The sequence below is a fragment of the Andrena cerasifolii genome, chromosome 1 (genome assembly GCF_050908995.1).
Source record: "Andrena cerasifolii isolate SP2316 chromosome 1, iyAndCera1_principal, whole genome shotgun sequence".
Classification (NCBI taxonomy): Eukaryota; Metazoa; Arthropoda; class Insecta; order Hymenoptera; family Andrenidae; genus Andrena; species Andrena cerasifolii.
The window spans coordinates 25,747,861-25,774,913 of record NC_135118.1 but is presented as its reverse complement, the minus strand read 5'-3'; the positions used below and the strand labels follow the sequence as shown (position 1 = coordinate 25,774,913).

General features: G+C 40.4%; 6 protein-coding genes across 14 annotated transcripts; 4 read left to right on the top strand and 2 right to left on the bottom strand.

Annotated features, from left to right (window-relative positions):
- Positions 1-179: 179 nt before the first annotated feature.
- Positions 180-10,617, top strand: LOC143372183 (eukaryotic translation initiation factor 2-alpha kinase). 4 transcript variants are annotated; one of them, XM_076818183.1, is made up of 14 exons: positions 180-486; positions 1,247-1,373; positions 1,987-2,161; positions 3,150-3,303; positions 3,377-3,551; positions 3,630-3,891; positions 3,984-4,109; positions 4,204-4,387; positions 4,452-4,557; positions 4,646-4,857; positions 4,935-5,664; positions 5,750-6,097; positions 6,185-6,400; positions 10,599-10,617. In XM_076818183.1, exons 1-13 carry the CDS (start codon positions 359-361, stop codon positions 6,395-6,397), a joined length of 2,940 nt encoding a protein of 979 aa, XP_076674298.1. In that variant the 5' UTR covers positions 180-358; the 3' UTR covers positions 6,398-6,400; positions 10,599-10,617. The 4 variants fall into 4 exon arrangements, with proteins under 4 accessions (XP_076674298.1, XP_076674288.1, XP_076674277.1 ...); XM_076818173.1 differs by lacking the exon at positions 10,599-10,617 and adding an exon at positions 7,444-7,580; XM_076818162.1 differs by lacking the exon at positions 10,599-10,617 and having other exon boundaries at positions 6,185-6,813.
- On the bottom strand, positions 7,019-12,728 carry LOC143372198 (uncharacterized). The gene is made up of 15 exons (XM_076818203.1): positions 12,644-12,728; positions 12,357-12,590; positions 12,118-12,284; positions 11,998-12,049; positions 11,754-11,933; positions 11,356-11,691; positions 10,593-10,852; positions 10,329-10,535; positions 9,649-9,795; positions 9,244-9,564; positions 9,034-9,184; positions 8,805-8,961; positions 7,423-7,607; positions 7,247-7,361; positions 7,019-7,166 (listed from the first exon to the last, which is right to left on the bottom strand). The coding sequence occupies exons 1-15, from the start codon at positions 12,690-12,692 to the stop codon at positions 7,028-7,030; spliced, it is 2,700 nt and encodes an 899-aa protein (XP_076674318.1). The 5' UTR covers positions 12,693-12,728; the 3' UTR covers positions 7,019-7,027.
- A 1,191-nt stretch (positions 12,729-13,919) lies between these two features.
- On the top strand, positions 13,920-21,767 carry Nup154 (nuclear pore complex protein Nup154). 6 transcript variants are annotated; one of them, XM_076818150.1, is made up of 25 exons: positions 13,920-14,041; positions 14,516-14,658; positions 15,113-15,250; positions 15,326-15,422; positions 15,506-15,669; positions 15,746-15,891; positions 15,976-16,241; positions 16,318-16,568; positions 16,648-16,901; positions 16,977-17,150; positions 17,236-17,341; positions 17,639-18,141; positions 18,220-18,314; positions 18,381-18,477; positions 18,538-18,615; positions 18,696-18,892; positions 18,964-19,111; positions 19,178-19,410; positions 19,491-19,638; positions 20,340-20,432; positions 20,515-20,635; positions 20,711-20,815; positions 20,913-21,030; positions 21,122-21,244; positions 21,346-21,767. In XM_076818150.1, exons 2-25 carry the CDS (start codon positions 14,523-14,525, stop codon positions 21,470-21,472), a joined length of 3,918 nt encoding a protein of 1,305 aa, XP_076674265.1. In that variant the 5' UTR covers positions 13,920-14,041; positions 14,516-14,522; the 3' UTR covers positions 21,473-21,767. The 6 variants fall into 6 exon arrangements, with proteins under 6 accessions (XP_076674265.1, XP_076674223.1, XP_076674229.1 ...); XM_076818108.1 differs by having other exon boundaries at positions 21,122-21,259; XM_076818114.1 differs by having other exon boundaries at positions 13,970-14,063; positions 21,122-21,259.
- A 1,081-nt stretch (positions 21,768-22,848) lies between these two features.
- Positions 22,849-23,459, bottom strand: LOC143372245 (histone H2B.3). Its single transcript, XM_076818302.1, has one exon. The coding sequence runs from the start codon at positions 23,257-23,259 to the stop codon at positions 22,888-22,890; it is 372 nt and encodes a 123-aa protein (XP_076674417.1). The 5' UTR covers positions 23,260-23,459; the 3' UTR covers positions 22,849-22,887.
- Positions 23,460-24,109: 650 nt separating this feature from the next.
- LOC143372229 (late histone H2B.L4-like) lies at positions 24,110-24,599 on the top strand. The gene has a single exon (XM_076818278.1). It carries the CDS (start codon positions 24,219-24,221, stop codon positions 24,597-24,599), a length of 381 nt encoding a protein of 126 aa, XP_076674393.1. The 5' UTR covers positions 24,110-24,218.
- Positions 24,600-25,157: 558 nt separating this feature from the next.
- On the top strand, positions 25,158-25,583 carry LOC143372237 (histone H2A). The gene has a single exon (XM_076818291.1). It carries the CDS (start codon positions 25,158-25,160, stop codon positions 25,530-25,532), a length of 375 nt encoding a protein of 124 aa, XP_076674406.1. The 3' UTR covers positions 25,533-25,583.
- The last annotated feature ends 1,470 nt before the right edge of the window (positions 25,584-27,053 follow it).

Here is a 27,053-nt window from a genome sequence, read left to right as displayed (position 1 = left end):
AATCTGCGACTAACAAGCTGATATTCTTTCAGACGAAACCAGTAGCGCGTTACTACAGGCGAATTATCAGTGTCAAGGAGGATTCGTTTCGATTCAGTTCGAAATGTAAAAAGCACTTCGGAATGCGGAACCGAGCGGAGTATTTTTCAAATGTGTCGAAACGCTCGTCAGATGGCGCTACCGAAATTTTCTCCGTTACGATTTACCAAAGTCCACCATGGTTCATCGGTGCGCGCCGAGCAATTTGTGTCTATCGCATTTTAATCGAGCATCGCGATAAAACACACCGCACGTTGATCCACGTAAACATCCGAACAAAATGTTGTATTTAACCGATCGATCGTTTCGCACGTAGAAAATGTCTAACGCACAGTTATGGAGGCGACTATGGTTTCATTCATTGTTTATAATTCTGTCCATATCACCGCTCACTGACAGCGGCGACATAAAACAGTTGACGTTTTGCGAACAGAAATCATCGCGCAGGTAATTAGTCGACAACTACTTTGCGCGCGTTCAACAATCGCAATCCTTCGATCGGTGACACTTTGGCCAGGCATATCTGTTTACTCGGATTTCTTGAGCCCACAGTTTTGTCAACATTGCTCTCGATAATTTCACTGGTTTCTGCATATAATTTCCTATTACGAACGGCGTTCGAATACTTCTACAAAGCAACTGAAGCAGAAAGAATGTTTTGGAAAAGAAATAAATTATGTAACGCCACAATTTTGTTTTCTAAGGAGTTCCTTTTTTAGTCTTCTCTGGAGTGTTCTTCGCAACACTTATCGAAACACGGAATAGATAAAGGAACGTAGATTTATGTCGTGCAAAAGCTTAAGTACTGTAGTTCATTTTGTGGCTTTTATTTCAGACTAGCTTAAAGTACCCGGCGTTGCCAGAGTAAAACTTCGATCATCACAGAGTGTCAAGAGGGTGAAATAACAGGGATGGGGTGGGATGTCCAGATTTCATGGTAGCTTATATTTTCCGCAGGGTCCTGGAGAGTAATTATGCAAAATTTGGTCCAGATCGGTTAAAAAAAATCGAGATAAAAAGTATCCTATATGTTATTCCTGGTCCTAGACTACGTGTACATCAAATTTCAGAAAGATCCGTCGCGTAGTTGCGACGTGATTGAGTAACAAGCATCCAAACACACTTTCGCATTTATTATATTATTATTAGGATGTAAATCATTATCAAATACATTCTCTAAACTATATCAGTTTGTGTATTCTTTCAGCTTAATGTTCGTAAGCACACTAGATGGAAAGGTATCTGCTTTAGATGCTAATGATCAAGGGAAGAAGCTATGGACGTTAGATTTCAATGAAGGGCCCATGTTGTCATCGAGTATTCACCGTAGAGAAGTATACGAGCATTAAATATATCTTCCACCTTTAAAGCAACGAGGAGACACTAAGGTCGAAGCCTGGTATATTGGCCGGTGAATTCGTTTTCACGATCGAGAAGAAATCAATCACCACCACCTGAGGTTCGTGGATTTGTCAGCTGGAGTCATGGGGCTCGGCTCCGCCTGTACTGTAGCTGTGTGGCTGTTGTTTCTTCTTAAGTTATGCGTAGACCAATACAAGATGAAGCTATCGAGAAAGAATCAATGTTCCGACCAATAAAGCTCCTGAATCTTTTCGGAGCTAACGCACACCTATTTTGGTGTATGTATTTCTACGCTGATAGCTCGCTTTGGCCTGCACGCCAGAAGCTTGGCACTATCCCCATCACTTCCGGCTCACTCCTGTTCTGCGAAAGCGAGAGCAAGTGAGAGAACGTTGAGAAAAGGAGCGCCAAGGCAGGCAAACTGTGTGGTGGGAGAATACCCCTCGGGAAACTCACCGGTCAATATATCTGGCTTCGACGTTAATCTTTAAAGTATAAACGATCGACCGAACTTCATTTGGTTTACCTCCACTTTTCTGTTTCACTTGTTATTATTGTTTGTTTTATCTTAGATATTCTTTATAGCTTAATAATTATGGACAATGGGTTCGTCTGATCCCTTCGCTTCGTGGTGGGATGTACAAATTCGATGGCGAGAATCTGGAGGCGATTCCAATATCCGCGTCCGAGTTATTGCATTCGTCGTTTAGGTATTCCACCGATTTGGTGTTCTCCGGTGGCAGAGAAGTAAAATCGTATGGCGAGTATTTTGAAGCACATGTCTAGTAATGGTGTAGAACAGTGCTCCGCGATCTTCTCTCACGCTCCGCACACTTGAGCCCTTCCCAGAATACACTACAAGTAAAAATATATAAAACGTATAGAAGCTACAAAGAAGTTACACAGAAATTACATTTATTTATGAAAAACTTTGTTAACGGGGAACAACACTTTTAAATATTGAAAATTAAGCAAATAGCGGCAGTTAGAAAATTAAGTTTCGATTTTCTCACATTTTTTCAACTTTAAAGGTCTGTGAACGTTTAAAAGCAAAATATTTTATCATAATTCTGGTAGGGACGATAGCCACACGTGTGCTGATAATATATGCAAAACTTAGACTGAGTTGGTTCAGTCGATCTTGAAATATCATGGCCCCCGATTCGAAAAACATGGTTTCGAGAAAATCGAAACCACTCCTGTAGGTTTGTCTGCAGATTAATTCCGCCGAAGCCTGAGTAACGGTCTCAGTGAGCACGCCGTATACCTACCTATATTCTGCACCCTGTAATTCAGCAAATATTACGAATTGGAAAAAATCCTTTTGCACACATATTACTCATATAATATATCAGTAGAAAATGCAAAAAAATCGACTTTTTTACCCATCAGACCAGGATGACCCCTTAAAGAAAATATCTGCTTTTTCTCCTCTTGGAGGAGGCTTTGCACTGCTGCACACTTAGCATCGTCTCATAGTTAGAGAATTCAATCCCGGGATCCCGGCTGTTTTTTGGATTCCATTTTTATATTTTTCAGTTGTTCATAAAGTTAATTTACGTTTTTAAAAATTCTCGGGATAAGTTATAACTTGATATATTAAATCCCGGGAGTTTTAGAATCCAAAAAACAGCCGAGATCCCGGGATTACGATCCCGGGATTGAATTCCCTACTCGTGGCACACCGGTTGCCGAGCACTGGTGTAGAACGAAGGAAATATGTAAACGTAAACGCCCTTTTGTAACAGGCGTTTCGAGCACAACAGGGAAAATATTATACGAATGCGGAATTAACGGCTGTACTAATAAAACTAAAGAGGGATACATCGAGCAGGAAGTACTTATTGTTCAGCGATATCAGCAAACAGTAAGAGCAATTGAACCACACACTGGTATAGAAAGGTAAGCTGAAATTGCACAAAATAAAAGATTTATAGTAACGGACGTTGTGTTAAAAGAGCTTATATTCATTTAGATGGAACTTCAGTGTTGGACAGCATGATTTACTGCTAGTATCCCATTCCGACGTCTATTGTCAGGACAAAGTCGCAGCTCATACTCTAGACACTGAAATTAAAGTTATCGTACCGGACGGTCTGGTTTGGGCTGTTAATAGAAACAACCCTAAAGTGAAACTGTGGCAATACAAGGTTGACTTTCATTGAGTACAATTAAGAGAATGTATTTTTCTAGCCGCGTATCAATTACATGCATTTCTGTGTTGTTAGTTTGACGCTCCAATTGTTACTATATGGCGAGAAAGCACAAGTTCAAAAAGCAGTGGTCACAAAGGTTTGAAGGAGATTAATTTATTCGATAGCTCGCAGTCGCCATGGGGTACAGAGGTTTCGGTCAGTCCGGCTCTGTATTTAGGTATGCACGAGAGACAGCTGTATATACAAGAAAATGCGGATCTCCATAAAGCAGTGGATGCATCACCGAGATACACGCAACACTCGCAATATCCGTGGCAGCCTTATCCTGCGATTGGTATGAAAGCTTGTTTTATTGTTGCCAGAATCGCAGGCAACGTAGTTTATGTAACTTTTTCCATGAAATTATTGGATGACAACATATTTCAGATAACCCAGTCGCGAAAGCTCTTCCAAGCCCAGCAAACGGTGACAATACCGATACTCTAGTTCAGATAAATGATGCGCAAATTACCACTGCGTTATCGGTTCTGTACAATTCGGAGTACGTAAATGGTATGATAGTTTCAGAGACGATTTAACATCTTGATAACAACGAAGGAGTACGCTTTATGTATTTGCGACTATTTCCCTTGCTTTTCTTTTGCAGGGAATGGATTTTACCTATATTCAAAAGATCAGCTACAATTGGACAATCACAAACAGTGCAACCGCAGCAACTCGAACCCATTACTTATCGATGGAGACAGCAGACCATTTACATCGAACAATACTCACGAGGAAGACGATGATACTCCCGTTCAAGTTATAATCGTATCGTTGTGGTATTGGTGGTACGTAGAATTAAGGGAAGAAGCATAAAGTGCTAACTTTTAATAGAAACTCACTTTTTAACAGGAAGGAGGTTTTGATAATCTCAATTACCACCGCAATTCTGCTGAATTTTATGCTGACGCAACGCCTGTTAAATGCTACTACGGTTGCTAAAGACGCAGTGCTTCCGGTAATGATTATAAAACTTTTAAATATCACAGTACACGACGCATTACAATTTGCATGCATGCGATTTAAAAGTATTCGTTTCTGTCTAGCCCTTAATAGTGGAGAGGCATATAGAGACAAATAAAAGTGATCTTCGAACGGTGGACGATAAAGAAAACAGCGATAATTTTAAGTCCCGTTATCTGACAGACTTCGAGCTAGTAGACTGCCTAGGGAAAGGAGGATACGGTGTTGTTTTCGAAGCGAAGAACAAAATAGACGATTGCAATTATGCTATTAAAAGAATCGCGTTACCGAATAGGTGCGTTTAACAGTTCGATATATAAGCTCCAACAGATTTTAAAGGTGTCTTTCCTGATTAACTCGTTTGGTTCGCAGTCAATATTCCAGGGAGCGCGTAATGCGGGAAGTAAAGGCACTGGCTAAACTGGACCACCAGAATATTGTGAGATACTTCAACGCATGGCTGGAATGTCCACCCGCAGGGTGGCAGGAGAAGCATGATCCCGAATGGATGAACAGGTCAACGTTGCCAAACTCGGAATTCCCATCTGACGTAATCCACAGCGAACCGAAAATGAATAATTCTGTTTGCATTAATGTCTCTCTGACTGACCAGTCGTCAGTGGAAAGCGCTTGCGAGGCTTACAACGCATTGAATCACACTGCCTCGGATGAAGATTCTTTCATCGTGTTCGAGAAGTCCCATTCGAAGGACCCGCACGAGAATGTAATCGATATTAGTAACTGCAGCGCCGAGAGCTCCGATTTGTCAGCCTCGAACACTGTGAACGAGAAAGTATTAACTAAAGCTGACTCGCGTACCGAAAGTGTTCTGTTCAAAGACACCGACGGCAAGCGTTCAGGGAACGACGATAAAAGGAAGCGGCAGAGGTCGTTTTCCTTAGATCTGAATAAATCGAATTCCCGCAAGTCAGCGAAAATGTTCCTTTACATACAAATGCAGCTGTGCCAAAGGTTGAGTCTCAGGGAATGGCTGAAGGACCAATCACCTCGCGATTATCGGCGCGTGTTGAATATATTTCAGCAGATAGTTGAAGCTGTGGAGTACGTTCATTTGCAGGGGCTCATTCATCGTGACTTGAAGGTGAACACGCGAGGCAACAATGTTACTTTGCATTTTGAAGAGCGATGGTTTTCGATTCCAGTATTTAACGTATGACTTTTTCTAGCCTTCGAATATATTCTTCTCTTTCGATGACAAAATAAAAGTGGGGGATTTTGGTCTCGTGACTGCGATGACTGAAGGGTACAACGAAGCCCATACTCCTCCGTCGAAGAACGAAGATATCACTCTAAGAAACAGTCTACACACAGCGTACGTTGGCACTCACCTTTACATGTCCCCGGAGCAAATAAATGGGCAAGGATACAATTACAAGGTTGATATCTACTCCTTGGGAATCATTCTGTTCGAACTGCTTACTCCATTTTTCACTGAAATGGAGAGAGTAGGTGCTCTTATAAATTTAAGGAAATCAGTATTTCCAGAACTCTTCGACGTTGACTATCCAGCGGAGGTGAGTTAACAACAGCCTGCGTTCCGAGTAACAGGAAGCATTTAGTGTAATCTGTTCAAGTGGATTAATTCGAAATGTTGCTTTCAGTATAATTTATTAAAAATGTTGTTGGACGTGAATCCAAACAATAGACCTACGACGTTAGGTATCAAGGCCAGGCCGCCTTTATTAAATTACGAAATAGCCAATGGGCTTGGCATAAACGAAGACGTGAAGTGGCATTTTGAGTTGCCTCAACTAACGAGACATTCCTCCGTAACTAGTAGCAGTAGTGGCGAATCTTGGGAGAATATTAGTTGAGAAGTAAGTATCACGAGGGACGCAGAAATACATTCTATTTATTTCATCATTTACTATTTTACGCCCTATCGAACTGTTGCAATTTGAAATTATATCACTATCGTGTCAACGAGAACGCTTACCCAATATTTTATCGTGAAACAGCATTTACACTTAAAATTACCGGAAATAATGACTATTAGTCAAACTTTGATTTATACGAAATATAAGGAATAAGAGATCTAGAAGTAATTACATCGTCTTTCAGTAAAGTCTTGTTGGATATCCGAATAAGATCATAAGTTAGCTGTTTTGTTTCTTATTGAACGATTGACTTCTATAATGTAAAATTTTATGTTACGTTGACTCTAAATGTAAATAGAAGCTGCCATCGTTGTGAACCCATAATTGTATAAATATATTTTTTTAAATCCTTATTCGTGCTGTCTTAAAATGTTTTTCTACTATTATCGTATTATTTCGTATCACCATGGATTAGAAAATATTGTCCTTCACCGTTATCCACATCTATAATTAAAGTAAATTTATTTTCATTGGGAAATACATTCGTGATCGTTTAGTCATTTGGATTTTTTGGAGATTTATATGTAAAACTTGTGGACGCATGAAAGAATTACGTTAAAGGTTCAATTATCTTGTCATTCTCGATACAATGTCATCCGCAGCTTGCTGGCTACCAAGTAAAGTTATTCCATCCTTAGATAGAACATAATTTATAACAGATGTAGAATCATTGTTACCTGACGATGGAACTCTGTACAAACTATGCCTAAAAGATAATTATACAGTTCGGTTTATAGACGTAATCTTTAGTTTTATGGAATAGTTTATACGTCTACTGTTCCGTACCCATTTCGGACATCTTGTATTATTTCCAATAAACACCAAAGTACCATGAATATGAAACCTGCAATTATGGCTCCGCAAATGACACACCATTGCCCCCAAAGTATACTTTCCACTTCTGCGAACGAAGGCTTAGCAGTTTTTGTGTAACATATTTAAACAAGAGATAGTACAATTACCTTCGCTCTTATCTGTCACAGTAACACCAAAAGTGAAGATGACCCGACTTGAACCTCTCAACGATTTATTTTTATAACGGTGGATATGACAGGAATAAAAGTTTTCAACCGCATCACGAGTTGTGTAACTTGCAATGCTAATAGTACTGACACGACCGTCATCCTTCAGGTTAAAAAAATCATTGCTTCGCAAAGATCAAGGACGGTTATAAAAGGTGTGCTTGCACATTGGGAAATTTTAAGGGGTCATTCTGGTAATCACGCCGCAAAATTCGGCAACATTCGGGCTCTTTTTCTCAGTGAATACAATGAATAACAATGCCACACTTTTTTCATTTATTAAGCTACTTATAATGTATACGGAACAATTGTTTAAATACACTTTTAATTGTGTTTCTTCAATGTTATCTGGAGTTCAAAATCACGTCTTTGAAAAGATGGCGGGAGCGATTTCAGCTCACAGACTCATCTCAAACAAAAAAACAAACTGATTCTTAATCATTATGAGTACTGCTATCACAGGTGCTAGAATTATCCACGTAAGTCAAAATTTAACAACATTGCGCGCAATCAAACTTCAAGTAAAAATGGAAAATTTCGAAACTTGAAGTTTGAATGTGTGCAATTTTGTTAAATTTTGACTTGTGTGACTAATTCTGGCACCTGCGATAACGGTACTCGTAATGATTAAGAATCAGCTTGGTTTTTTTATTTCAGATGAGTCTGTGAGCAGAAATCACTCCCGCTGTCTTTTAAAAGGCGCGATTTCGAACTCCAGATAACATTGAAAAAACACAATTAAAAGTGTATTTAAAAAATTGTTCCGCGTACATTACAAGTAGCTTAATAAATGAAAAAAGAGTTTGACATTGTTATTCATTGTATTCACTGAGAAAAAAAAGCCTGAATGTTGCCGAATTTTTCGGCGTGAATACCAGAATCACCCCTTGAGGAAAAAGGCCCAGATGGCAAGCATTCTGAGGGGCCGATTTTTCGTGAAAATGAAGAGGTAGTTTAAAATCAGACTAACAAGGAGAGGTTCCCAGGTGTCCGCCTCCGATTGCTTTGAATTTTGGATATGTTTTAGAGGATCGAAAAATAAGAAACACGTGTTTTTTTATAGCGGCCCGTTTTCATATTTAGAGGGTAAAACCACCCCTCAAAGTTATTTGCGTGATTTCACCCCCTAAATATGAAAACGGGCCGCTATAAAAAACACGTATATCTCATTTCTCGGTCCTCTAAAACATATCCAAAATTCAAAGAAATCGGAGGCGGACATTTGGAAACCTCTCCTTGTAAGTGTAGTAGTACATTGGCACTTAGCCACTTTAGTGTTTCCATTCTACAATTCACACCCCTTAAATGCACGAACAGTTTACCTTTCTCCATAAGACGGCAGTAATTTGTCAAACAGTAACCACGCAACGTACGTTTTCTTAGAAATTGCGTGAACTCCTTTCTCATAAGGAATTTTATCGTAAAAGCACGACAACTTTAACTCTTGGCCTAATAATAACGACACTTCTTCGTAGTAATCTGAAATTTTAAGGCGAAAGCATTTTAAGTAGTCTTTTCGTATACCTTGGATAATTTAACAATGATTATTACCAGATAAACTAATAGTGCGACTTGAGTAACGTTTGCTTGTTGTTTCTAAAACTGGTAACGACAGAAGATTTATTTGATTCCCATCTATATTAAGGTAGCCGAGAGTAAAACTCATTTGCGGTATCTCTGCGCAGTTAGGGCATATCTTCTCCTATTGCGAAGAATATCATCAGAAGCGTGCCGGAAGTAAAAGTTCTATACATTATTTACCCTCATTTCATCGCGTATAGCTCCTATGAACACATTCGTTGGAGACGTAATCATTCTCTCCGATATCGATGGTACGTACTTCTTCTCATTACCATTAATTTGCATGTACAGATGTTTATCGTCTTGAGCCATTATTACTTCGAACCATTCTCCTATTAAGATGTGCTCTATGCTTTCAGTGACAACATGTGTCGCTCCCAGATGGAATCTAAGTTTTACTCTCCCCTCTTCCAGTAGCAGTAATATGTATTTGTTTAAGGAGTCATCTGGTATTATTGCTACAACGCCATTCACATCTTCCGCTTTCATTGCAATTGTGATCTAAATGACGGTACGAGGAGCATAGTTAAAATGATTGTGGGAACGTATGATTAAGTATAAATTTTAAAAAGTTTGCTCTCTTACTTGCCAAAGTTCCATGTTCTTTGGACATGGCGCAGCTACTGATTCGGTTAAGTCAATGTAAATGAAGCCTTCTTCGTCTTCTCCCATTAAATACTGCACGTTGTTGCTACCGGAAGGAGCGTTCGTGTGCTTCTCATCATATTTAGTCTAAACGATACCTCGAGTCTTAAATACCAGAGCGTTGGAGCGGAGCTGGAGCAGTGGAGCAATGGGGTTTTGCCCTGAGCATGGAAAATTTGTACTGCTCCACAGCTCCAAATTTTCTTTTCCATTTTTTGAATTTTCTTTCGTTTTATAGGAACAGATGAATGAACTGTTTTTAATAAATACTAATTCTCAATTTTTCATCATTGAAAAAATATATATCGTAGATCCGCGCAGCCCGGTATTAAGGAGGCATAGTACTTTCTTTGCCGAAAATTAAGCATTCTTTATGATTTTTTTTCTATATGAAAATAAAAAGCTAGAAAGATGGGGTTTGTTGCAAATGAAAGATCACTGTTTGAAGGAATTAAAAGAATTATTATTTTAAAAAAGCAGCTAGAGTGGAACTGGAGCAAGTTTATTGATGTCGGAGCGGAGCAGGAGCGGAGCAAATAAAAAATTCATCTGCTCCAATCCCCCTGTTAAATAGATTAATTCATTTAGACTTAACTGTACCTCGAAACAACTAATGTTACCTTTGGCATTCGAAGTTGAAGAGGCGTGAAATTAATGACTATTTGCTGAATTTCGCCTCGGAACCCTTCGCCTACTTTCATTGCATGGTCGAGATTAGGTGGCACCGGAACGCATGAGAAAGTGGCAACATTGCGGGACCCATCGTCAACACGTAATACACCATGTGCTCCACATATCGCAACTAATACTACATGCCACTGTCCGATCTGAAAAGCAACTCGTTTAAAATAAGAAATACCGCGGGGACAGGCTCTGCGTTTTACTTCTAGTTTGTCCCGATGGACTAAACCCAGCGTGCAGCCAGAAACTTGAGATAAAAGCGCAACTCTTCCATTTTGCAAGGACAGTTTTACAAAATCGCATATTGGCCCAGTACAATTGTTTTCGAACCGATGAACAAGCACCCCGAATGGAGTCAGTGGTAGAAATCTTAAGTACACGTGGAGCAAACGTGAAGGCCTTCCTCTCGTAGCGTAAAGAAGACTACTCTTTTCAGTGAAATGTGCCACTTCGTGGGTCTTAACTTTTTAAGAAGGCCGGATTAGAATTATGTTACTAATAGGGGTCGTCCTTAAATTACGTAAGGCTTTTCGGGGGGGAGGGGTCGCGAATTTCGTACTTTTTCTTACAAAGGGCGGGGGGAGTCAAGTAGCGTCTTACATAATATTTTTTAATCTAATTTTCAGTAAATACAAATTCTATCATTAATGTTCCAGAAAAGTAGTTTTAGTTTAAATTTCCCGAAACCGAGTTAAATGAATTATATAAACCTTTAAAAGAATTTTAATAACTGAAAAAATTAAATGTAAAAAATAATACGTAAGCAGGGGCTTGCAATATTAAATCTTACGAATTCTTATAATGGGGGAGGGAGAGGGTACCCGAAGCTACAATTTTAGATTTAGGGTCCACACTCCCTCCCTACCTCTCTTCTCAAACCTCGTGTCGTTCGGCCACTGGGGCCATTCGGAAGTATATCCAATTTAAGGACGGCCCCATAGCGATTACTATGAATTTCAAATGTACCTATGCATGGTTTTCCGAAGCACTGGCGAACTTCAGAAGCAGAACCAGAGCAGGGCAAACCATCCCCGCTTGGAGAAGGATTGTTGCACATTCGATTCCTTAGTTGCCTGCCTATACCGCAGCTCGAAGAGCAAGACGTCCAAGTTGTCCACGGGGACCACATTCCATTTAGCGAACAGCCATTCATCGTGCAACCTTTTATTTCTTTAGTCGGGCCTTCACACGCGGTGTCTTGTACACTTTGTATCTCCGAGCATGACCGTCTCCTTGTTTGAACACCGTTACCACATTGTACGCTGCATGTTCTCCACCTGCTCCACTCGGTCCAGGTTCCAGCTGTTGAAACAGCAACGAGGTAATACATATTTCGCGTTACGCAGGGAACACGCCAAATTTACTCGAATGCTTCTTGCAATTAAATCCTACGCAGCTTTTCGTTTCAAAGGCTGACTCGCTGCAGGTTAATTCAGGACTCGAAGGTACTGGACTGTTGCAGATACGTGTACGATATTTCCGACCTCTGCCGCAAACAGCGGTGCACGACGACCAAGCTCCCCAGGTGCTCCAGCCTCCGGGACCTATAAAAGGTATCTTCTTACTCTCGCGGAATTATAGAAAATATATTTATTAATGCTTATTTACTTGGGCATCCGACGCCGTGCTTGACACAGTTCATAGCATTCCAATAACGCATCTACGAATAGAGAACATATCATTACCAAATCTTCTCTTCAACGATAATAAGACTGCTTTACTTCCTACCGCATTGTTCCCAAGGATCTTCTCCACGATAGAAAACGTACAGTCGACGGAAAAGCACAGTTCGATCAGAGCGGGCAATATTCTGTGAATTTGTTTCACAACTTTCATTTCTTCCTTGCGTGTAGGATGAGCGTGTACAACACTTTCGTAATCATTCATCGTGCATCCTAAACAGAGTCTGCTGTATGTAAAACACCTAAGAAGTTACATCGAACTGTATTATCTTCTGCGAGCCTTACCAGCGATCTGACAAGATTCGGTTTGATAACTGGGCCCGATACAAGAGGCACCGTTGTTCGAGGGTAATGGATTATTACAAGTACGATGCCTGGTCCTCTTGCCTCTAAATCCACACTTCCCGGAACATGGTCTCCATGGACTCCAAGACGTCCAGCCGCCGTCGATAGGACAAGAATTGTCATTCTTTAATCCCAGCTCGCAATACAGGTTTTCCACAGCGTTGGACACGTCGCCTGCAACAGTCACAGTTGAAAATCTGTTGAATCGGTAAGGTACGTTTTCCTACCAGCGGAAGCAAGGGGAATTAATGGAACAAGGAGAATTAAAAACTGCATCGTTGGGGACAAGATATAGCACCAAATAAATGACTGTGAAATAAAGTTTCCACTATGATTGTTAACTTTAGGAAAGGTGTATAGGTGGGCTGTGTCACTACACCTCGCGTCGCCTCGGTTTTTTCGTACCTGAAGTTATCTGGGCTTGCCTCGGTTCATGTGTTTGGTTAGTTGCTCAGAGAACCTCTTCCTTCCTGTTTTAGGGGTCGTCCTTAAATTACGTAAGGCTTTTCGGGGGGGAGGGTGTCGCGAATTTCTTACGTTTCCTTACAAGGGGGGAGGGGGTGTCAGATAGCGTCTTACGTAATATTTTTTAATCTAATTTTCAATAAATACAAATTCTATCATTAATGTTCCAGAAAAGTAGTTTTAGTTTAAATTTCCCGAAACCGAGTTAAATGAATTATATAAACCTTTAAAAGAATTTTAATAACTGAAAAAATTAAATGTAAAAAATAATACGTAAGCAGGGGCTTGCAATATTAAATCTTACGAATTCTTATAATGGGGGAGGGAGGGATTAAGAAATCGCCAAAATTACCCTTATGTAATTTAAGGACGGCCCCTTAGCGGTCACCGAAAGCGGTGGCATTACATCCACTCACATTACGCCTCGCCTCTCTTCCTCAAAATATTCTCGAGGAAGAATCCGCGGTTCGGAGTCGGGGGCCGAGGCGAAGCGAGGTGCAGTGTGAGTCAAATTGTCAGAATACATAAGAAAAGCATAGGAAGAATGAAATGAGCCGAGGCGAGGCGTAGTGAGAACCTAACTTAAGTTACAGTACTGTGGAAACAATTTAGTCTTTCATGACTTGGACAAAGTACTGCGAGTTCATCACCACATGTACGAAAATACGAAGAAGCAGAAGAGAGCGCAATCAACACGGCTAAAACACTTTAAAAAATGACAGACATGTTTATGGCATTATAATTTAATATAAAATACGTATGAAAAAGTATATTTGAAAAATCTCATTGTATATTTTCTCGAAATTACAACCAATTCCTGTATTTCAAGTATTCGAATAGTGCGAGTTCGAATAACGCTATCAATTACTGGGATATTACTCGCGCTAATCGGAACCTACTTATATTTACTGCACGTTTGACTCGCTTTAACGGTTTGCCTTTTAAATTCAAACTGCCGGCGCACGAATGCGTCAGTTTGAATTTGAACACATTCATTTTATCTATGAGATAACTGGCAGCCAATGAGAGCCGTTAATCCCGCGCACGCGCAGCGGTTGTGTGACAGTAACCTAAAATTCACCTGTATGGCGCGAGCGGCACAAACCTTGTGAAACGCATTTGTGTCACCGATAGTGTAGGAATATTTATAACCAATTGTTGTAAGTATTCCCTGATCGAAAGGTATACATTTTAATTGCTAGAGTGTAGCTGTGTATCCAAAAATATTTACATTACTATATTACTGTCAATATTATTCAACTTTCGTCCATATAAACAAGCCTAACCTCTAAATACAATATTTCGACGAGTAAGATAGAATTTAAAATGCAGTTGACAAATCGATATAAATAGAAACAAGAGGATTCGTCACTAAGTTAGTAGTAATTCACGTCAGGCAAACTTAATACTTTAGTTTTTCTATTTTCACTGTAAAACATACGTACTTTAAGTCAAGTCTACGTTTCATCAGACGAGACTTTTGTATTGTCTTCTTCGACTTAAAATTGACTGTTACGATACACGCGTGTATATTTATTACGTTAATACGAGTGATTTTAAAGGTTTTGAGGTAGAAATAACTTAAATACTTTCAACGTTTACCTCTCCTCGTACCTTTGCAACTTTTCTTGCAGTACAAACATGACGCTCACAGAAATGGAGCCGCTTAAAATACATTTAGATGCCTTGGAAATGGCAGGAAAAGTGGTCGACGCACAAATCACTGCGGACAGTAACTTTCCTTCCTTAATTAATCTTATGCGATATAACGTACAAGGTAAGCAATTATTACGTATACTTTATATTTCACTAACTAAATACATCCGCGCTTCGCTTTGGGCCTAAGAGATATTAAGGAGTAAATGAAAACACATTTCACCCCTTTTCACCACCCCCTTACGGGTTAATTAAGGCAAAATCCTGAAATTGGTTTTTAAACATTTATGTGGATAACCTTTCGAAGTAAAAACCAAGTTGATATCGAATCGGGTCTAAGAGATTTTGAGGATTCCGTAAAAATACATTTTACCCCTTTTCACCCCCTTGGGAATGGATTTTCCAAACATCCATCCTTAGTGGGTACCTACGTCATGAAAACAATGTACCTTCCAAATTTCACATTTCTAAGTTAAACGGTTTGAGCTGGACGTTGATGAGTCAGTCAGGACTTCTTCTTTTATATATATAGATTACGATTGGATTTGTAAAACATAAGTTTCTGAATCCTACAGGTGGACCAACCGTCAGTGGCCTCGACGATCATGATTACCCTAATTTAAACGGAATGCTGATGTGCTTTCCAAATATAAATCAAATGAAGCTGCATAGTAAAATCTCTCTACCTTCCGAAGTAATGGAACACTTTCACCGTATCCTTTCGCATATTCAAACCCGTTTTTCGCTTTCTTTTTTACACAGGATATAGTTCTTTAATGTTTGATTAGACATGCAATGCCATTGTATGATGGGTCTTTTCACAGAAATTTCAAAAGCGTGGCTCACGATTGATAGCGACATATATGTCTGGTCCTACGAGAATGAGTAAATGTTCACCTAAAGTTTTGTGAAAGTATCGTCATGCGGTGCGAAGGAAGTTAGCGATTATAACGATAATGTACTTTTAGGTCTGACGTCGCATATTTTGATGGGTTGAATGAGACTATTATAAGCGTGGGTTTGGTAAAACCCAAAACTGGAGTGTTCCAGTCTTACGTGAAATATTTACTAATTCTCACAACCACAGTAGAAATAACTATTCTGGGAGTCACGTTAACAGAAACTTGCGATGGTATTACCAATTTCATCGTTACTACGGACTTCTACGATTCTGAAGCTTTTATTCATTTCATTAATGCTTTACATAGGTGCGACGCCAGAAATGCAGTTAGTTCCTGAACCAATCTTCACGGTCACTACAGACGGCATTGGCATTACGACGATAGCAAATACCAGCAGCGGGAGAATTTTTCTGGGTGGTAGGAATGGCTCCCTTTATGAAATATATTATCAGGTAAGGCTCGATGGATAAACACGAGCATGAAAATAATCGAGAGCAAGATTGAACAGTGAATTATTCTACATATTCATTGCGTAGGCAGAAAGTAGTTGGTTCGGGAAGCGTTGTAAAAAAATAAATCATTCCGAAGGCCCACTGTCGTTCCTAGTGCCATCGTTTGTCACTATAGCTTTATCGGAGGAGGAAGCAATAATACAGATCTCTGTGGACGATTCGCGTAATATCTTGTACACCCTCGGTGATAAAGGAACAATTACAGTTTGGGATATTGATAACGAGGGCGCGTCCAAGGTTGCGTCTCTGTCGCAAGCATGTTTGGTACAGAACGCCGTTCATGTTGTTAAGTATGTATACACCTGCAAAGATAATAACCAAGGCAAGACCACTGATAGATTAAAAGCCTCACTCGTCTCGTTTCAGAACTCTTGATAGTAACAACTTCCGACCATTGGTGAGCATATCTGCTATCACAGAATCTGAATCAGTACACTTAAACTTGGTTGTAGTTGCAGCTACTGGAACACGTTTCTACTTCAGTTGTACTTCAGTTGCTAACCCAACGGCTAGACCCCAAGGTCTCCAATTAATACATGTTAGATTACCACCAGGCTACGCCGCTAATGCTACCGTAATGAGGCCAAGAAAAGTGCAGATGGCACATTACAGAAAGGGTATATATATACGCGCGTAATATGTTTTATCGAGCGACGAGAGTCAAAGTTTGTAGGCTACGGGACGTTTTAATTACAGGCACATTAATCCTCGTCTGCGGTGGGGATACAGAGACCGCTCTGTGTTTAAGTAACGATGCTTATCCATTTACAAATTATTTAGCTGAAACTCAAAGTCCTTTATCCCTTGATAGTCCAGTATGGGCGATGGCAGAGATTCTTGTCGAGCCAGCGTTACGCATTGAAAAGCAAAGTAATTCTCAAGGGGAACCTCCTCTTCTTGTCAGGCAACATATGGAAGCTCCTCGCAAGTTTATATTCTTAACGTCTCAGGTATACAAATTAACGGAAGATATATTAATCCACCACGCGTATCCATTTATCCGCCACTTGTTTCTCTAATCGCAGGGCGCTATAATATACGTGCAAGTTCGTCCGATGGATATTCTGAAGCAACTACTTTTGGAACAGCGTGGACCTGATACAGAAGCAGTTCGTGCCTACTTTCAGCTACAATCTTTAGAGCAAGCGTGCGCGACTTGTCTCATCTTGGCCACGCTTGAAAGTTCTCAAAACGCTGAGGTACTATCCAGAATTATGAACATAGGCGTGCAATCCAGTTCGATGACGTCTGTACGTTAAAAGTAATCGGCATTTTGTTGTACAGTTAGCGGAATGGGCAACAAGGGCATTCTTTCTATATGGTAGTCAACGAACATCGAGCGTAGGGCCTGGCATCGATGTGCACAATAGCTTTGCCAACGTAAATACAGGTATCGTAGTACTGGTTACGTTAACCTTGTGTCGCTCTTCTTTGTATAAAACTAGCTTTACTACTCGGCTTCGCGCAAAATTTAGATTCCGATTTTATAGAACAAAATTTATTTATTTATTTTTTTTTTTTTTTTAATGGTCGCATTCATCTGGATTAGTCAGACATAATAAGCTGAGGCACATTTCGTGATCCCAAAGTTTATCGTTCGAAAGTTTTTAGGCGACGGATAAACACACAAACATATAGAAGCTTTCTGCTTTATATATTAAGATGTATTGGTGACACTTGTTTGCAGGAGACATGCGCACATCAACACCAAGAGTTCCAAACTACGATATGAGGTTCCAAGTGTTCCGACCGTACGCTCCAGTGGGACTTAATACGGATATCCCGTTGCAACAGTTCTCAGCAAAGCATAATGGTTTATACTTATACGTAGGAAGAATACTTCGACCGCTGTGGAACATGCGGTGCATTAAACAAGAAACCGTGAATAATAAAATTCAGATATCCAGCACGGTTTCCGCGAGACAAATTACTTGGATTCTGGGACTTCTGCAAGCACTGAGATCGTTCCTCAATAAAAACACCCACATTACCAAACAGCACAACACTACCAGAAATATTACTGACGGGTTCGAAACAACTGTGTCTAGTCATTTCCAAGAGCCGATAGTCGAAGAAAGGAATTCTTTGGCTGCATTGAAGATTTTCATTACCCACGCCTGCGAAGTCTTGGAGCTTTGGAAAATTCTATGCGAAAATCACTTGAATATCATTGTAAATTGCCTCTCGAAGGTAGGTCATCTATTTGATGCATTGTAATGTTATACTTTGTCTATTACGAACTAATATTTTATAAAATCTTGCTCGCAGGATCAAATTAATCAATTTTCTACAGCCACCTTTAGAGATTTAATCCTAATTGGCCATGAAATTTCTTCTCTACTGATCATCCACCTCATAGATAGGTAAGTTGACTGAGCATCAATAAAAAATTGTTTTTTTTTTTATTAATCTTTGTCTCTGTTCCACAGTTATCTCGGCGACAATGCGTCTGTCGATGTCGTTAGCCAAAGATTGCGAGAAGTTTGCCCAAATTTGTATAGAAGCGAAGATGCTGTTTGTTCTAAGGTATGAAGCGAAGTCTCTGAAATAAATATTTCGCATTCGATATAACTGCTTTCTTTCCAGGCCAACGAGATAATTTTGAAAGCGAAGAGCTGTACGAATCCAGAGGAGAAGGAGTGCTACCTACAATCCGCTTTGAAGGTAAGCGGAAACAACGAACGTCCCGAGACTCCATAACACATCGCCTTACTTTATTCACTTGCTCGTGCTTTTATTCTCAGCTCTGCAAGGAGGTTGCTCCCAGATTGAACTTGAGCGCAGTGTGTCAGCAGTTCATCACGTGTCAATTTTATTCGGGTGTGCTCGAGTTGTGTCTCTGCTGTGCGGAAAGAGTAGACCCGAATAACGCCGCGTTGCATTATTACAAGAACAACGAGCCGATCGAAGATCAAGAAGGGCGATTCGCTTACATGAAAAGGTACCGTTCGGAGAAGCTACGCTCTTGGTAACAGTCACAGATGTATTGACAAACTAACTCCCCGCCCACAGAACGGAGATCTATAAGGAAGTCATCAACCTCCTAGATCATCTCTACAATCAGAGCATGTCGAATCCATTAACGCCCACTATACCTAGTAAACCTGGACCTCCGCCACAAAACGCTTCAGCAATGCCTGTTGCTCCGGCGAAAGAGATAGTAAGAAGCTCCCTGCCTTGCTAAAATTCTTTTACGCGATTCTTTGCTAATATTCCTGTATTCCAGCTGCACGACATCATAAACGACGCTCTCCACTCTCCGTGCGAGACACTTCATGCTTCGCTGTACGCTTGGATGATAGAACGAAGGCTTCATGGGGAGCTGGTCGCCCTGGCGGCGCCGTCTCTAGAGTCTTACCTTACACGGGTCAATGCGCCAGACTTGCTGTGGCAGTTTTACGAAAGGAATAAGAATCACGCCGCCGCAGCTAAGATCCTGGACTCCCTGGCGACGAAAGAGTACGTGTATGCAAAAGCACATTCTGGGTGGATAGTGAGCAGAACGGAATGTAAAATGTTAACGCAGCGTCTTCGTTCAGGTCGAATATACCGTTGTCGCAGAGGGTTGAATACTTGGCTAGGGCGGTGGTCTGTATGCGAAGCGACCAGGCTGGGTACGCCCCTTATCTTGGGATTTTCCTGCGTGAATTGGAAGACAAGGTGGAAATAGCTAGAATACAGCAGCAGGTATAAGTTCACGAGTATTGATTGGCGAGCCTAGTGCAAAAGCTTCTTTGTAAATTATGTACATGTACATACAGCATTCCTCCCCTATAGGCTCGATTTACCCTGTACGCTAGAAGCTTGTAGTTATCTCCATTACTTCCCGTAGACTCGGTTCAGAACTATCGCTCCAACTACCATAAATGCATGGCGGAGAGTGCTCCCCCAACTTCACAAGGTAGCGTCTGCTTCGCGAACACTTCGAAAATATTTTCTGAATGCGGTGTTAAGGCGAAACAGCTTTATAGGCTCTGTCCTAGACCGCATTCAAGAAATATTGTGCTCACAGCTGAGAACTATCGCTCCAACTACCACAGTACAGGGTGGGTAGTGTCCTAACTTTGTACAAAGTATTGTGGAAGGTTTCGCGAGGCAGATGCTAACTTGTAAACTTGTGGGGTTGGGTTCCAAAATTCTGCGGGGCCCAAAAAACGCATCTTTTCAATTTAATAATAAAGATATCTATGCATAGGGCCACGCAAAATTTACGATGAGCTTTTCATGGACCGCGGGACCTTTTAAAAATACTTTATAATAATAAATATCCAAGCATAGGGTCCCGCAAAATTTATGATGAGCTTTTCGTTGACGGTACTTGAGCTTGCGTTGCTCGCAGCGAATACATACTGTGTCTCCACTACTACCGATTTTTATCGTTTTCGTAGATATTAGATACAATCTGCAATCAACATCTAGGCGATCGCCTCAACGAAGAGGCATTCAGAGCATTGAACTCCTCGCTACTGGACATCACAAAGGTGCGCTCGAGTTCCCGCAGTACATTTAAATTTATCGCATCTGTATTGATTGTACGTAATCGCTTTCCGATGGTAATTACAGTTATACGAGCAATACGCCGACCCTCTGCAACTATGGGAATGCAAGCTAGCCATAATTCACTGTTCCGGCCACCAGGATGCAATGCTGATTCAAGAAATCTGGACTAATATTATTAGCAACGGTATTCCTATTCTACTCTTCGAGTCTTTTAAGCGTCTCTTATAAATATCTTAACTAAACGATTCGTGTCTCGTAGAATTGAAAGATGCAGCCACCCCGGAGGATAAAATGGCCATTTTAATGAGCAAAATTATATCTCTGGGGCAGGAATACTCTGGATCGCCGCACTGCTTCCCAGTTGGTAATGATACAATTTCTGTATTACTCTAACCATCATTTTCCAAAGATTTGGACTCTTTTTCAATGAGCAGTCTTTAACGCGGATAATTTTTTCACAGACTTTCTGATCAAGCAAGTAGAAATAAAGGCTTGTAAATTGAACGTATCGAACGACAGAATTATATCAGGTTTTCTACAGTTGGGAGTTTCGATGGAGGATCTTTTAGACATTTACAAGTAAGTATAACAGGCGCAGCGGAGAGTAAATTTACTTCGTCTGTTTTATTCGACGATCGAAATAATTCCCGTCTAATATGTGTGCTTATAGAATGATCGGCAAAGACACTCGAACCTGGTTAAACGAGGGAAATGAATTTCATCTCATACAATCGACGGCGAATTTGGTTAATTATTTCATAACGCATTCCAATGTCACCAACAACTTTATCAGGCAAGTTGCTACTACGTATGATTAATTCCAAAAGGATTTAGGAATTTACATATTTTGGCGTGCCTTGCGAACACTTTTTAAATAATCGATTTTCAAAACAGGCGGAAAATAATCACCAAGTGCCAGGATGTAATTTCGAAGTGTCTCACCACCCTGTATAACAAACCTCACGGACAACAGTTGATCACGGAACTTCGGTCGGTTCAAAGCGTCCTGAACCGGATGTAAGGAAGGGGGAGAAGTTTCTATTTGCTTGTACAACGGAATAAAGTTTTATAAAATTGTATAAATGACAACAAAACAGGCAAACCATTTGGCGTGTAAAAGATCTTGTCAAGGAAGCAGATGTGAAAATGTAAATATCGTAACCGCAATTGTTCAAATATTTTCTATAGATATTATACAATGTTCGTTCTTTTGATAATAAAAATAAGGTGTATTGAAATAGCGACGCGGCCGGTCGTTTTTATTAAGTGAATTATTCTATTCGATAATAAAGAATTTTATCCACATTACAACCAAATGATTTTCAAATTTACAGATCTTCTGTTCCAGGATGTCGTGCAAATTAAATCGTAAAACAAGCTTCTCAAACTAAAACGTAACATACGCCTAAATGCGTCGGACAATATAGAGGTAGACTTAACTGCGCATTCGTAAGAATTGACAATTAAACGATCTGAATTAAATTTGTTTCATATTACCGATGTTGATTTGTTCTCATATGGAATTTGTGTAATACAAAGTTTAATAATACACACGATCAAAGAATTTAATCGTTGCATAATTATATGAAACGTTTCCACTTAAACACTTTAGAGTACATGTGGGAAATGTTACCGAAGCATTTGAAATAATATATTGCGAAATAGCAAGCGAACATTCCTAACTCGAAAATTCTAATTTTATATTTTAGTATACAAGGAGTAATTTTTTTTCTACGTAAATTCACTCGGAAGAGGTGATATCAACCCTTAAAGTTATCGCGCTATTTCAATATAATATTATTATTCTTTTGGCAGTGTATTAGAGCACGAAAGACTGAATAATTCTTATTTTTAAACTTCTGTTCTATTTCCCGCCGTTGCAAAGTTATTTAAAAAACGAAATAACTAAAGGTTGATTTCACCCCCTTAGGATGAACTTCCACCGAAAAAAAAAATTGTATACTCCGATATTCTTCACATTCCCACAAGTTTCATTAACCCTCGAGCGAGCGCGCCGGTGAACTCAGTTCACAAATCCGCGTATTTCTTTGTTTACGTCTCGGGAAGATAAACATTCTTGGGTGCATTGCTATTATTTTCCCATCACATTTAATCAAAAGTTACTAATATCGATAGAAAAACCGTTTCTGAAGTGTATACTTTATGTATAAGGGGACTAAAATGATTATTTTCAACTGGTGAACTGAGTTCAACCACGCGCCTTCTCGTGTAACTCTCACTGGCGCGCCCGCCCGAGGGTTACAATCAGAATTTTCGATTTGGGAAACATTTCTCTGTATCAACAATTCACAGTAACAAAGTTGCTTTCAAGAATTTGGTGAAGGATTATGGTTATTGTTTGAGTAGAGATTCCAACGTTTGTGATATATTTGTTGGTCCTGAAAAGGACCGTTTTTGGGCAGCAAGCTGTTAGGCTTACTTTGAGCTGGTGTACTTAGTGACTGCCTTCGTACCCTCGCTAACTGCGTGCTTGGCTAATTCACCAGGCAGCAGGAGCCTCACAGCAGTTTGGATCTCCCGAGACGTGATGGTGGACCGTTTGTTGTAGTGAGCTAATCTCGAAGCCTCAGCTGCGATGCGCTCGAACACGTCGTTGACGAAGCTGTTCATGATGCTCATCGCCTTGCTGGATATACCGGTGTCAGGGTGCACTTGCTTCAGTACTTTGTAGATGTAGATTGCGTAGCTCTCCTTCCTCTTCTTCCTCTTCTTCTTATCGGCCTTGCTGATGTTCTTCTGGGCCTTTCCCGCCTTCTTCACTGCTTTACCACTTACTTTTGGCGGCATGATGACTCCTCCCCCAAAATACTCGAAAATCGTAATCGAACGCTTCGAATGGTGCGATGGACTGTCGCAGAATGGTGTAGCTGGGGGACACGCTTCCCTTTATATAACGAAACGGAGCCACTGTGGCGAGCCAATCGGAGCGCAGCGAGGCATCGCTCCGGTTTTCCTGCGACGCGATTGGAGCGGCGCCGCTACGTTACCTTTGAACAATAGAATTGATTTCATAGAACGTGTCCCAACTTGCCGCTGAATGCTTTTTATGCACTTTCAATGTACGAAGTTGTAGTAATTTTTTACGGGGATATGTTTCGTTGTTGAGTCAGTTTTTGTTGCTCGCTAATGTGGTGGAATTTGAGGAATGGAATAGTAAATTCTTCCAAATGATAATGCTAGAAGTTTTTGATTGTTGAATGGAAAGTAATAGAGATATAAACATAGTACGTACAAAATTCTTGGACTATTATACAATTTTAGAGAACTATCTTACCAAATGTTTTCTCACTTTGTACATGGGAGTTACAGATAAGTTGTAAAGGGCTACTAATTTTCCTCTAAGTTTTTTTTATGTGTTTCCCTTTGCCAGAGTTAGGTATTCCCAGTAACGAGACCACATGCTGACTTTTTTACCAAGTGCCTCCCTCGAAACGGGCTAGCAGATGCTCGTATTCCAAGCATACGTAAACCATTTATCCACGAAACGCAAATAACCATCTTCCTTATTCAAACAATAAATAGTTACGAGGAACCAATTCCTGCACACCGATACGTTAGATTTGGTAAACAAACTTGAATTTGTAGATACTCAACGGTAAACACACCGTTTCGAGTACTATATTAATTCGAGAATCCTCACGGTTATTCGACAGTATACAGTTTCGGGGACGAGAAGTAGTATCGGGTGCCGGTACTTTCTCAACGGGTCATATTATTTATTGTTCGTTGATCGATCCCATTACGAGATGTCCCCGCATAGAAGCAAAAGAACGAAACAACAGGTGGTGCCTGAAAAGGAAAAACCGAATCTCACCGCAAGAAGGAAGAAACCAGTGCAATCTTTCAAAACATACCTTTACGTAGTGCAGAATCAAGTCCACCCCTCGATGAGAATATCGAGCAGAGCGATGAACGTAATGAACACCTTTATGTTCGACATGTTCGAGCGTATCGCTACCGAAGCGTCCCGATTGGTAACTTTCGGCAAGAAACAAACACTAACATCAAAGGATATAGAAACCGCTGTGAAATTGTTGCTGCCTGGCGAGCTGTCGAAACACGCGATTAGCGAAGGCACCAAGGCTGTTCACAAGTACAACCGTTCGAAATTCAAGGAGGATCAATAAGTTAGTAGAGATTAGTGAACAATCGAGTGCAAATTAATGAATAATTTAGTGGCCCCTTAATTTATTCGTCGAACGAAATGAGTGTTGAGCATTATTTTCGTATACCAGCTACTACGTTTTACAGCGTGGATAGGCAATGGTTTAAAGTCTAAGCGAAACAAAAGTATGATTATTAGAATTTAATATTGCATTCCCTCCTTCAGTTGCTAAGTTTATATTTAATAACTTATTCTATACTTGCGATGGGAACATTGATCACCATATTGAGTATTCGGAAGACGTCAGTATGGAGAAGTATCTGGCAGTAAAATTGGTGGAAAGTTAACAATTTTAATAGAATATTAAAAATGTACGTTGCTACACCAGGATGAGCGTGAAATCGTGGAATGCGAGCAGTTCTAGCTCCGCGCCAATCAGAACGGAGCTGGTCTCTCATTGGTCGTCGTGTAGCATATATAAACGTAGCTGAGGGCCGGCGATATCAAAATCTCTCATATCGTTGAAGGGAAAGGATCGTCGGAGTTATTCGGATCTTTGATATCAACTCAAGCAGCGGATATGTCTGGCCGTGGAAAAGGTGGAAAGACAAAGGGAAAGGCGAAGTCTCGCTCGAATAGAGCTGGACTGCAATTTCCCGTTGGACGTATCCATCGGCTTCTGAGGAAAGGGAACTACGCAGAGCGTGTTGGCGCCGGTGCTCCCGTCTACCTGGCCGCTGTTATGGAGTACCTGGCTGCTGAGGTTCTGGAGTTGGCGGGAAACGCGGCGCGCGACAACAAAAAGACCAGGATCATCCCGCGGCACTTGCAGCTTGCGATCAGGAACGACGAGGAACTGAACAAGCTTCTGTCGGGCGTTACCATCGCCCAGGGAGGAGTTCTTCCCAATATACAAGCTGTACTTTTACCGAAGAAGACCGAGAAGAAAGCTTAAAGATCCGACAAGATCCGTTAGTGACTGCTAACAAAAATGGCCCTTTTCAGGGCCACAAATATTTCTCAAACGAAAGAACTTGTCTTGGTTTTTAGAGAACGAACGAATTTTCTGAAAATTATATTTTTAAACGAGGAACGAAGAGAAATTGTCGCCATGGGTTGATTTTGACCCATGGTAATTATCTACCAAGAACATTTTGCATGGGGGGGGGGGGATATCTTTTGTTAGAGCAGGCCATTTTTCCGATTCTTGGAGGTTAGCATTGTACCCAACGGACGGTGGCTGGGTCTTTGTGGACCCAAGCGTAACAAGACAATGAAAACTTGAGTAATTACTGCCTACAGTGTTTTAAAGCGAAAAAGTGTATAAGAATTCAACGTGAAAAAATCAATCGAAAGATGCTTTACCATTTCCTATTCTGTAGATTTGTCGTTGAAATCCGATTTCCAGGGCGCGCAGTTCAAATCCATTTATGACACAACGTACGTGGGCTCACTCACAGACACTATTTTAGCGTTACATCGTAGATTCGTGAACTTTTATACATTTTTATAAACTACACACATGCCACGTTTATAATTTAATGCACTCATCACGCAATTCAGTAAACACCAGCACAGTAATTACTTTTTCTACCGAGTATTACATAATACTCTTAATTCGAATACATTATCGGAGCTACAATTCATAAATCGCTTCAAATGAACGGAAATGAATTTTGTTTTATTGACACTTTACCGTGTTTACCCAACTTGTAGTATACGTTGCTGCGCGAAAATTTTCGTTACTTCTGTCTCCACAATCGAAACAAATCACGTCGCGAAAGTGCACTTAGGACACTTGTGCTAAGTTCACGGTACAGGTCAGTCCAGGTATAGGATCTTCGTAAGAATAAACCCCATTGGTCCGTTCCGTCACTCGCCAAGGGTGTATTTACTCGTAGTTCACCCGATGCGTTGTTAGTTTACGCGTTTTTTTAATTCATTTCTATCTTTTCACTTTATTCGATGCTTCTGTACATTTTCTCCTATTACCTTTCGTGTGCTGGTAATTTGAATACTCTGCGTACGCCGCGTGTGGGTACTCCCTAATCGCATTTCTTAACCGTAGTCGTTGAACACCTATGGGCGGTAAAGTAGATGCTTAAGAATAAGTAGCGACTGAGAATACCGCCCTTGAGCGTTCCCCGCAAATTGTATGCACTTAACGGTGGGTATATAGAATTGTAAAAAAAATTCTAAAATACATTATTAAGGGCAAATTCCACTTATGCCCAAATCGCCCGTGCTTTTCATTAAGCTAGATTTCCCTGCAGCCAACGTCAAGAATTTCAAAGTCAATTTTCTCGAAAATGAAGCGCGATATGAAAAAAAGTTACTCTTTCTTTTCGGCTTATAACAAGTAAATAAGTCGAGAAAAAGGTATACAATTTTTTGATACTGCGCTTCATTTTCGAGAAAGTCGACTTTGAAATTCTTGACGATGCATCCAGTCGCGTATAAGGAAATCTACCCTAAT